This window comes from Callithrix jacchus, chromosome 3 (assembly GCF_049354715.1).
Source record: "Callithrix jacchus isolate 240 chromosome 3, calJac240_pri, whole genome shotgun sequence".
Lineage (NCBI taxonomy): Eukaryota > Metazoa > Chordata > Mammalia > Primates > Cebidae > Callithrix > Callithrix jacchus.
Genome location: NC_133504.1, coordinates 74,588,935 through 74,601,698, shown reverse-complemented (window position 1 = coordinate 74,601,698; position 12,764 = coordinate 74,588,935). Strand labels below are relative to the sequence as shown.

General features: G+C 35.5%; 1 protein-coding gene across 11 annotated transcripts in view; it reads left to right on the top strand.

The window, feature by feature from the left end:
* The window catches only part of AFG2A (AAA ATPase AFG2A), a 406,233-nt gene that overhangs the window by 109,785 nt on the left and 283,684 nt on the right, over window positions 1–12,764 (top strand). For all 11 annotated transcript variants that reach the window (XR_013532907.1, XR_013532908.1, XR_004740664.3 and 8 more), the window contains 2 exons: window positions 2,121–2,174; window positions 2,948–3,027. Coding sequence is in view for 7 of the 11 variants with exons in the window: in XM_078366537.1 (XP_078222663.1) it covers window positions 2,121–2,174; window positions 2,948–3,027 (134 nt within the window). In the remaining 4 variants the exon portion in view is untranslated. The remainder of the gene's footprint in view (window positions 1–2,120; window positions 2,175–2,947; window positions 3,028–12,764) is intronic.

Sequence of the window (12,764 nt, the reverse complement as noted above, 5' to 3'; positions counted from 1 at the left end):
TGATGAAGCCAGCCATTCTGTTTCTAAACAACTGAGTGTCCTGGGCATTTAATCATATCAGTTGTCACCTTTTTTACATTAGTAACTGAATAAAAATGAGTGCCCTTTAAATACATTTAAAGATTAAGAAACAAAAAGAAACCAAATCAGGACTGTAAGATATATGCCTAATGATTTCCCATTGAAACTCTCACAAAATTGTCTTTTTGAGTAGGAGCATTGTGGTAAAATCTTGATCCTACTTGTTTACAATTTTGATTGAAAGTGCTGCTCTTCTATGCAGCTGATCTGGGCATAAGGATTTTGGCCCCAATCATGTGGAAAGTTAGCACAACTTTAATTTTTCAGTCAGAATTATGTAAGCTGAACCAATTGTGGTGGCTCTGGTGGTGGCTATTGTTTGGGCTGTTAATCATTCATCTTCTGCAATTAGGGCACAAACAAGATGAGTTTTTTTCTTGCAAATTGATGTGGAAAGTCAGCCACTGAGGGCTTCATCTTCAACATAGTCTTGTTCTTTCTTAAACTTCTGTAAACTGCTGCCTCATTTAAGGCATTGTCCTCATTTTCATAAAGCATCAATAGTTTTACCATTTTTCTATCCAACCTTCACCATAAATTTGGTGCTTGTTCTTGCTTCAATTTTAACAGAGTTTATGTGGCTCTGACAGAGGCTCTTCAAACTGATATCTTATCCTTAGTGACTCAAACTAGACTCAGTTCAGACATGTTTTAACAAGTTAGTATGAATTTCTTTTGGCAAAAATAACTGAAATCCATGCATAATTTTTAAAATAATAGATCTTTTACATGAACTTTTTAAAGACCCTTCATATGTTAAACCTTTTAATACTGTTATTATTACGGGACCTGTGTCTTTGAGACTCTCATTATTATTATTTTTTAAATTCTTTTTCATCATCTTTTTTTAAAATTTATTTTGGCCAGGTCAATAACTGCATGTATTTTCCTGAAACTTTTTGAAAATATTTATAATACCCGTTTTTAAGACTTTCTTTGCCAAGTTTATGACATCTTTTATTTCTGTATCTATCTGTTTGTATTGAACATTTTTTTTCCCTCACTCCAGTGTTTTTATAATTTGGATCAAGTTTTCTTTTATTCTATTTTTTTTAAGATTTTGTTTATTGATCTTCTGTATTTTTTAGTCTGAATTTCATTTATTTCTGCTCTTTAGTATTTGTTTTCTTGTACTAACTTTGGGTTTGCCTATGTGTTTTAATCAGTCAGATTTTTAAAAATTAATATAAATTGTTTAGGAAATACTCAAGTCAGTGTCTGGTTACATCCTTGGAATTAGCTGGACTGGTGATCTGCATGGAATAGAATATGAATCGTGTTTAAAGTAAGGGGTATGTGTATGTGTGTGGCGGGGGTACATGCACACTTGTGCACACCGAGAGAGAGGGAGAGAGAGGCATACACATGTCTATTGTTCTTTGGGATGTTTGAGGAACTGTGTCAGCATAGCCAGATGCTGGGAGAAACATCCCCACAGTTGAGAAGGTCATCTATGATTATGGGACAATGTAATTCATAACTTCTTGGGGTGACTCTTTATCCTAAGAAAGTAGATATGTATGTGGTAAAAAAACAAAGTCTACTGTGTTTCTTACACTATTTGATATTATAGGTACTTAGGTAATAAAAATGTTAAAGTTTAGAAATACTAATGTCAAAAAATTTGCATCTTCAGATCTGGTAAGTAGACCTGCTTAGAAGTAGCCACTGGTTAGGTCTGGGAATATGTGGATGTTACCTTTGTGTTGGTCTAACAAATGGCTGTTCCATCTTTGTGCCTAGCACCACGTCTAATATAGTGTAAAAATGTGGATAGAGTTAAAGATAGATGACGAATAAGTTGTTAAAATATTATGATTAGTCACAGCCTTTGCTTTGTATTGATGTGTAGTTTCTGGAACATAGAATGGCTTTAACTTTAAAGGCATAAATAACACACAGAAAATAAGCATGCTAAAGGGATTAATAAGCAGATTTTATTTATTTTCTGTTTTGTGTATATTTTTTCTACATCATTGAAAGAAATATACATGATTGCATTTATAGAGACACTGAACAGTTGTTTTCTTTCCATGCAGGGGCCTGAATTAATGAATAAATATGTTGGTGAATCTGAAAGAGCAGTTAGAGAGGTAAGAAATTGTGCCTTAAGTGGTACTCAGCATAGGAGAATCACCCTTCTGTCCTGTGCGGTTTCCCTTTTATTTAAGTAACAGACTTTGGCATTTCCAAATCCAGATCTTAGTGGTATTTTTTTTTTCTTCAGGTGAATATTTTATTATTCAAAAATGCAGTTTTCATCATCTGTAATATTTCAGTCTTGTTTTTAAACATCATATTGCCAGCCCTTATTTTTACCAAATAAAGATTTTTTTAAATTATCATTTTTTCTGATAATAATAGCTAGCATTTCTGTTAAAATAGTTAATGCTGTTATTAATAGTTAATAATAACTATCATTTATTGAGCTCTTTCTGTTTCAGGCATTGTGCCAAATGCTTTGTGTCCTTTTTTGAATTCAGTTCTTAAAGTAACCATCTAGGTAGGCGTTTATTATCATCTCCATTTTATAAATATAGAAATTGAGGTTTACAGAAGTGAACTGCTGAAAGTCACACAGTTACTAGTAGTAGACCTGGGATTTTAACTGAAATTTTCTGATTGCTTAACTGAATTGCCTCCCCAACATTTATGTGAGTACATACTGGTAGTCTTTTCTCTGTAAGCACCATTGAAGGGGATACTTTTCCATGCATTATAAAGTTCTGAGCAAGTTCTATACAAAGTGACTGGGGTGATTGACTTGTACCTAATAGATTTAGTTCTATAGTTTTAAAACACAAACCAACTACAGAATTTTCTAGTGTTTGCTCATCTTTAGCTAATGTGGCACTCTTTCCACCAGACCTTCCGAAAAGCAAGAGCAGTGGCACCTTCCATTATCTTCTTTGATGAACTTGATGCCTTAGCACTTGAAAGGGGCAGGTAAGAAGTCTTTAATAGTATGGCTATTACATAATAATAGCAATTATAGTATAAAATAGCATTTCATGTACAACTTTTACCTATTAATACATTTGGCCTAAAATAGTTTTCAATTTATGTAATTATTTTTTCTTATATCCATTATTTCATGTAATCACTATATAGTACTTTTATCTATATTGGATAAAAACCACTGATTCCCGTTTGGGTATTTGAGTTAATTTTCATAGTTGATATCAATAGATACCTCTTAATATTATCTATCAAAATTAGGGTTATTGTAAGCATAATTAAAACTGTAAACAAAACTGGATTAATCATAATTACTTCTTATAGTAGAACACAATAATAATAAAATATGTTATGCAGATTTAAAAATTCTCTGGAATAAAGGTTTCCTAAAACAAAATTAAATAGAATGTAAATGAGTATTAATAGTTTTGCTCCAAAATCTCAGGCAGTAAAGAGGATTACCTATGATGTCATTTCAAACAATCATACACACACACACACACACACAAACACCCACCCACCCACCCCAGAACTGTTCATAAGTATATGTTTTTTTCTTCTACAAATGTAGAGAAGTCCTTTAAGTACTGTAAGTGGTTCATGTTGGGTAATGTAAATTCATGTACTTTATGCATAGATTCTTGATATATATATTGATTATAAAATTTTTACTGATGGTAATTACAGTGAAGGATGAAGACAATTTTCAGTCTCAGTAGTAAGTGTGATATGAAGCATTCCTGTTATCCTTCTTAATTAGAGCTGCCTCATATGATGACAGTATAAATTATCATTAGGAACCTGTCATTAGGAAGTAGACTGCTATATTAGTCCATTTTCATGCTGCTGATAAAGTCATACCCAAGACTGGGTAATTTATAAAGAAAAAGAGGTTTAATGGACTCACAGTTCCACATGGTAGGGAGACTGTCATGGTGGAAGGCAAAAGACATGTCTTATGTGGTGACAGCCAAGAGAGAATGAGAGCCAAGTGAAAGGGGAAACCCCTTATAAAACTATCAGATTGGGCCAGGCACAGTGGCTCATGACTGTAATCCCATCACTTTGGGAGGCTGAGGCAGATGGATCATTTTAGGTTAGGAGTTGAGACTAGCCTGGCCAACATGGTAAAACCCCATCTCTACTAAAAATACAAAAATTAGCCAGGTGTGGTGGCAGGTGCCTGTAATCCCAGCTACTTGGGAGGCTGAGGCAAGAGAATCACTTGAGCCTGGGAGGTGGAGGTTGCAGTTAGTTGCGACTGCACCATTGCACTCCTGCCTGGACAGCAAGAGTGAAACTCCCTCTCAAAAAACAAAACAAAACAAAACATCAGATCTCATGAGACTAATTCACTACCATGAAAGCAGTTTGGAGAAAACTGCCCCCATAATTCAATTATTTCCCACTGAATTCCTCACACAATATGTGGAAATTATGGGAACTACAATTCAAGATGAGATTTGGGTGGGGACACAGCCAAACCATATCATTCTGCCCTGGCCCCTCCAAAATCCCATGTCCTCACATTGCAAAATTAATCATGCTTCCTCCACAGTCCCCCAAATTCTTAACTCATTTCAGCATTAACTCAAAAGTCCACAGACCAAAGTCTCATCTGAGACAAGTCAAGTCCCTTTCGCCTCTGAGCCTGTAAAATCAAAAGCAAGTTAGTTGCTTCCTCGATACAATGCAGGTACAGGCATTGGATAAATACATCCTTTCCAAATGGGAGAAATTGGCTAAAATGAAGGGGCTAAGGGCCCCATGCAGGTTCAAAATCCAGCAGGGAAAGTCAAATCTTAAAGTTCCAAAATGATCTCCTTTGACTCCATTTCTCACATCCAGGTCACACTGATGTGAAGGAGGGGTTCCCATGGTCTTGGGCAGCTCTGCCTCTGTGACTTTGCAGGGTACAACCTCTCTCCAACAGCTTTTACCGGCTGGTGTTGTGTGTCTGCAGCTTTTCTAGGTACATGGTGCAAGCTGTCAGTGGATCTGTCATTCTAGGCCTCTTCTCACCACTCCACTAGCTGGTGGTGCCCTAGTGGGGACTCTGGGAGCTCCAACCCCACATTTCCCTTCTGCACTGCCCTAACAGAGGTTATCCATGAGGGCTTTGCTCCTGCAGCACACTTCTGCCGGGACATCCAGGCATTTCCATACATCCTCTGAAATCTAGGCAGAGGTTCCCAAACCTCAATTCTTGAATTTTGTGCACTGCAGGCTCAATTCCACATGGAAGCTGCCAAGGCTCAGGGCTTGCACCCTCTGAAGCCACAGCCCGAGCTGTACCTGGCCCCTTTTAGCCACGGCTGGAGTGGCTGGGATGCAGAGCATCAACTCCTGAGGCTGCACTCAGTAACAGGGCCCTGAACCTGGCCCAGAACGCCATTTTTCCCTCCTAGGTTTGCAGGCCTGTGATGGAGGAGCTGCAGGGAAGGTCTCTGACATTTACTGGAGACATTTCCCCACTTGTCTTGGCATTAGCATTTGGTTCCTTGTTACTTATGCAACTTTCTGCAGCTGGCTTGAATTTCTTCCCAGAAAATGGTTTTTTCTTTTTTACTGTATCTTCAGGCTGCAAAATTCCAAACTTTTATGCCCTGTCACATCTTGAATGCTTTGCTGCTTAGAAATTTCTTCCACCAAATCGTCTCTCTCAAGTTCAAAGTTCCACAGATCTCTAGGGCAGGGGCAAAATGCTGCCTGTCTCTTTGTATAGTAAGAGTGACCTTTACTACAGTTCCCAAGAAGTCATCTCCATCTGAGACCACCTCAGCTTGGATTTTATTGTTCCATATTACTGTCAGCATTCTGGTCAAAGCCATTCAACAAGTCTCTAGGAAGTTCCAAACTTTCCCACATTTTCCTATTTTATTCTGAGCCCTCCTCTGCCTGTTACTCAGTTCTAAAGTTGCTTCTACATTTTTGAATATCTTTACAGCAGCACCCCACTCTACAAATACCAATTTACTCTATTAGTCCATTTTTATATTGCTGTGAAGAAATACCTGAGACTCGATAATTTATAAAGAAAAAGGTTTAATGAACTCAGTTCCACACTCTGGGGAGGTCTCACAATCATAGAGGAAGGAGAAGGAGCAACAAAAGCATGTCTTATGTGGTGGCACACAAGAGAACTTGTGTAGGGCAACTACCCTTTACAAAACTGTTAGATCTTGTGAGGCTTATTCACTACCACAAGAACAGTGTGGGGGGAACCACCCCCACGATTCAATTACCTCCACCTGGCCCTGCCCTTGACACGTGGGGATTATTACAATTCAAGGTGAGATCTGGGTAGAGACACAGTCAAACCATATCAACTGCCCTGCTTTTGACCGCCCTCACATTTGGTATTCCATAAATACTTACCAGTCTTTTTGCTTTATACAATGAAGCACTCAAGTCCTCTTATTACTTCCATTTTAAGATGGCACAGATTGTTCCAAAACCTCAAATTTACCTAACTACAAGAGACGTAAAAGAAGCCAGAGAAGTTTGTTGAAGTAGTGTGACCTTCCACATTTATACTACATCAGAGATATCTGGCTTTGGATCCTAACAAGGAACAGGTGGCATACCCTGTTAAATATGAACCAGATGGGAGGTAGAATATGTAGCAAAGTTCCATAAAATGCATCTGAAATAAAGTGACATGAGAAACCAGACAAGGCTTTTTGTTAGAAATATCTTGTTTTTTAGTCAGTTTATCTCAGTAGGAATTACCAGATACATTAGAAATGCTAATGATTTCTAGCTTCTACATATCATTTTCTCTGGTGGTCTTCATCAAATTGAACTTTTCAGAGAATACATGTGTTCAGCGTACACCTCCCTCTCTCAATGGCTTGTCATGTGTTACTTGATGGGGAGCAGTTTACATACTGAGAAATTCAGTCATTAGTCAATTTCATTATTGTGTAAACATCATAGAGTATACTTACTTACAAACCTAGATGATATAGCCTTCTACACTATATACCATATGGCCTGTTCCTAGACAGTATAACCGTCATCTGTAGTACTTTGGTTTTGTTTTCAAACATCATATCATCAGCCTTTATTTTAACCAAATAAAGATATTTTTTAAGCTATCATTTTTTTCTGATAATAATGGCTGCTTTTCTGTTTAAATAGTCAGTGTTATTACTTGTAGTTAATCATATTGAGCTCTTACTGTGTAAGGTATATACAGCAATAAGCCATATAGGACAGCAATAGGCTATATTACCTATACCATGTAGCCTGTTCCTAGGCTATGAACTCATACAGCATGTTATTATACTGATACTATTGTAAACAATGCTAACAAAATGATTAGTATTTGTGTATATAAACATACAAAAATTAGAGTAAAAATATAGTACTATGATGCTATGGTACTACCTTCATATATGTGATTGCCATTGACCAAAACGTCATTATACGGCGCATGACTGTACACATAGATTTCATGCAATTTCTTTTGTACAGAAATATTTTTGGTCATAATTTATCAAGTTAGTTGACATTCCAGAAAGCAAAGATGAAGTTCCATTTGAGGAACTAGAATGCTGACGGGTCCCAATTAAAGAGTTTTCGTTGTACTCTATTTGCACTGAATCTTATGTAGTTTGTTTTTTGTAACCATAAAACACTTATAAGGTGACATTCTGTTTTCAGGTCTTTGTCTTTTTTTTCTAATTGTATGATGGATCAGTATTGCCTATAAGTGATTGTTTTATCTAATTAGCTTGCTGTTACTTGAAATCTAAAGCAAACAAAAGCTATTTTGTTCCTTTTTTTTGTCCTTTGGCTATTTGAATTGAACACAATGGAAACTGAAAAACAACTATTGATCGATATACCAGAAGCATAAAATTCCCAAGATGCTAAACCAGTTTTATACATTGTTAAACCACTCACGGAATAGGAAAACAGAGAAAAATTTCATAAACTAGGAGGCACTTCTATGTAATATTAGGCTGTAGAATAGTCACTGATTTCATTTATCCAAAGGTATCATTTGTTTTCTATAACATTCAAGTCAAATTGTGTAACTAGTGCCAAAATGATAATGTATAAAGAAGAATAATTCTTTTTATCAAGATTATAATTTCCAAATTCAGGATGTTTAACAATTGAGCAAAGAATTATGGTATTTGATAGTCTTTACTATCTTGCTCATGCTAAATCAAATTCTGACTTCTTAAAATTACTCAAAAGATAAGATGTGGTAATTGGCCATGAAACAGAGGATTGCAGCCAGCTCATTGTAAGTAGAGCATGGATATACAATTTGCTTATTAGCCTTTGAAGTCTTTGTATTCCAAAAAATGGTATATTTTATGCTTATAATAGTATCTAAAAATAACCAATATTTTATCCTCTTCTTTGCCCTGTTTAAGAGATTCTTTAGGACTTGAAAAATAAGTAATCATGGTATTTACTTCTCTTCTTCTGTATGCTCATCTAAATTATGGCACCTTGGATAAAGATTTTTCTCTTATTTTATATTGTAAGTTAGAGTAATTGCTGTATGGTTCTTTTTTCAAAGTGTTTTACTACAGTTAGGAAAATAGAAAATGCCGTTAAGGGTAACATAGCTCTTTGGAAAATGGATAATATGATAGGGAGTGAAACATTGAGGGAGAAAAGGGGCGTTGAATTATACTGGGCTAATAATAACATTAGGTAACATTCATTAATGCTTATTATATACTAGAAACTATTTACTTTATAGTAAAGAAAAACTCACCAAAATGTCCCTGCATTAATGCAAGGTAGAATATTATACAATTGGCAGTTGGCTCTAATACTTTATCTTACCTCCTGACTAGCTTACATTTTTACCTTTTTCAAGGTTATGTTGTGGTGAGGAGAGCAATCTGGGCAGTAAATTATTAGTCAGCCTTGTCTTAGGCAGCAGTTCTTTCACCAAAAGTGCAGTCATGTAGGGTCGGCCCAGTCTCCTCTGACTGAGGAAATGAGTACTGACTACTCTGAAGTTTCCTGTAACAACTTTCTTTGTCCGGGACATTTCACTGGGTCCTACAATCCTGAATTATACTCCTTAGCTGACAGTGATTGCTTGGTAGTGCCAGACTTCAAGCAGAACTAGAATAGATTTGGAACTAGGAACATATTCCTGAAACTTAGGGTCCTTAGCTAGAGAGGCCCATCTTGTTTACTTCGAAGTAATGTGACTCCTTTTGTTTTGACCCCACTTAGTATATTATGGCCTTTTGTTGCATTAACTTCTAATTGTTATGTTTAGCTGCTATTCTTACCTTCCTTTTACAGGAGAGAAAGTGGGGCATTAGATACCTAGGTACCTACTCAAGGGCATGCATCACTAATTGCAGAGCTGGGATTTGAATTTAGGTGTATTGATTCTAGAGCAGATACCCTGAGACACTTTTTTATTCACCTACCACATCACGTTGCCCAGGACTTCAGGTCTAGGTAGTTAACTCACATTTCAAGCTTGTGTTTATCTTGCATTTTCTCTGTGACTTACATTATAATGATTCTGTTCATCTAACTGTGCTGTTGTAAGTCTCTTTTGAAAGTATTCATTCATTCACTTATTGAGTAAACATTTAAAGAACAGTCATTCTGCAATAGGCTTTGTATTGGGGATATAACAGTGAACAGAACCTAAGGCATGTTCCTTAATCTCTCTAAGCCTTAATTTCTTCATCTATAAAGTGGACATAATGCTAGCAAGTTCTAGGTTGGAAGTAAATACATGTTTAATGCTTAACATGATACCTGGCATTTACTAACTACTAGAAAATGTCAATGTTTCTTATTCCAGTAATTTCTGCAAGATATTCTTATAATAATAATGATTTCCATATAGGTTAAAATATAGTAATTGAGATTAAAATGAATCTATTTCAACAGAGTATATATACTAGTGCAGGAAACTAATTAAAACATTTGGGAATTAGAAAAAATATTCCACAATTGACAAACAGTATGGCTTTTTGTCACTCTAAGATGCCATTAATTATAATATACATCTTTTTTTGTGTAACTTACTGAAGAAATATGTTGAAAAAATGGTGCTGAGAAATCACCAACTCCAGGAGACATTCTGACTTCACAAATTTAAAGTATTAAAAAAAAGATCCTAAATATAGGAGAAAATTTTTTTATTTAGGAGATAGAGAAGATGATCCATTCTGTTTTATAACACCACAGCTTTATATAATGTTTTGGGAAATTGTTCTATGACTAGAACATAAAAAGATGATTAAATATATTTTAAAAGTGAAAAAGGTTAAGTGCTCAGTTAAAAAGCTGCCTTTTATCTTCTATGTGGCACTAGACAGTCTGTAACATTAATAACTGCTTTCCCTTATAGCTGTTTCTGCACTTAATAGTCCAGAATTGATTTCCACTTGGATTGGTTAGGGAAAAAAGTAAGAAAGTTCTGAGCCAGCTTTCATTGAAAACTGAAGATTTCAGGCTTAGCAGCATTCTGAAAAGAGGTCTGAGTTTTAAAATAATCAGGAAATGGGGTAACCTCTTTTAAGCAGCAGCATGTCCAGATTTGAGGTAAATTAAATAAATTCATGATGCTGTGTACTATGAAGGAACTTTTTGTAGGCATCATTTCTCTAAATGACACTTTTCAAGAAGGGTTATAAAAATTTTAATGTGATTTTTATGATGGTTTTAAAAATTTCATAAAATCATAAAACTATAGATGGAAAATTCTTAGAAGTCATCTAGTGCAACCTTCAGAAGAAACAGAAACTCCCAGAATTTAAGAGAAGAGACCCATAATTCCTTTGTGGCTTAGACAAGACTAGAACTCATGTCTTCTGATGAGTTTCATATATTATCAGGATTTAGGATAGAAAAAGTACATTTATTTCAGGGTAAAAATTCTCATATATCTAAATATTTTTGTTTTTATGTTTTAAGAAACTCTAATAGTCACCATTTAGATACTTTCAGCCACTATTATTTTTATGTCCATTTTGAAAGTTGCTAAAATCAATGGCGTTTTTCTGGTAAACAGTTTTTCCCAATTTATACTTAACTGCCTCACATATAACCTAGTTTCACATTGGTAAATTTTAAATAGTAAACAGTAAACAGAAATGCTGAGGAAAACAAAGCAAAAGAAGAAATGAAAATATGTAACAGTTTCTCTTATAATAGTTTTATGTGGTACTAGAGTTCGATGAATTTTTAAAATTGTGTTTTGTCTATAGGTTGTAACTAAGTGCTATAGCATACTTTTTCAAAGGCATGAGATGAGTTTCCTTAGAGAGATGGCCTGTTGCAGCATTTTACTAGGAATTGGGAATTCTTTGTTATTGTTGTAGGACACATAGGTCTCTTATTGTATGGTTATCTCATCTTTAAAATGAAAGTTTGCTTACGTTTTACATGTACCATGAAAATTACCATAAGTAATGATTTAACTCAGAGCAGTATATGTTGACTAGTCTTCTTTATGTCTTTTTTTTTGGTTTCTTACATGCCAGTTTTGACTGTGGGTGTTTGAAGAGGTAGATTTTAAGAAAATGAGGCCGAGTGAGGTGGCTCATGCCTGTAATCCCAGCACTTTGGGAGGCCAAGGTGGGTGACCACGAGATCAGGAGATGGAGACTATCCTGGCCAACATGGCAAAACCCCGTATCTACTAAAATACAAAAAATTAGCTGGGCGTGGTCACGCATGCCTATAGTCCCAGCTACTCGGGAAGCTGAGGGGAATCGCTTGAACCCGGGAGGTGGAGGTTGCAGTGAGCTGAGATTGTACCACTGCACTCCAGCCTGGCGATAGAGCAAGACTCCATCTCCAAAAAAAAATAAATAAATAAAAAATAAAAAACAAAAACAAATTAGGGTACATACCATTTGGGACTCTTTATAATATTTAAAATGTATACTAGAAAAAATTTTTTAAATTAAAAGTGAATATATAAGATACTGGTCTATAAAGGGATGGTAATGCATTTTATTTTATTGGAGGAGTCAGGAAATTCATGTATTCTGTGAAAGTTTTTGTGCTGAAAAATAAAATTGGTGTAATAATTACCATAATGGCAGTGAGGTTTCTTAAAGATAGGGGTAAGCACTTTTGTTTTCTGAAACCAGCCAGTTAGTAAATGTTTTCAGCTTTTTGGGCCATACAGTCTCTGTTACCACTATTCGTCTCTGTTGCTGTAGTGCAAAAGCAGCCATGGAAAATATGTAATCAAATGAGAAAACGATCACTTGGTCAGATTTGGTCTGTGGCTGTAGTTTGCCTATTCCAGTTTTAAGATACCATAATATCCCTTTGATCTATGGTCCTATATGGTCCTGTCTTTTGGAATAACTTGGAAAGGGGGCTTGACTTTTGAAGGGGAAAAGAGTTAGTGCTTAGGGGATGTCTGGCTTACATATTAGCTGAACATTTTCCCCTATTGTGTTGTGTATGTCTAGCAGATAATAAAGTTTTATGAAATCATTTTATTATGTTAGTGATTAAACATTTGTATTTAAACTTTTTCATAGAGTTGGTTTTGATTTCCTAGGATGTCAGTTTTCTGGTTTTTGTTTCCTACTGAAGCTTTGAAAGTCAGCCAAGAATATTTCTCAGTTCATAAAACATTTTCATTATGCTTTTCTTCATCTAGTGCTCAATGATCTGTGGAAATAAAGAGCAAAGGCAGTATGGGTAATAGGAATGCAAAGAATTATCATCACCTAATCTTCAACATTAATTACAGC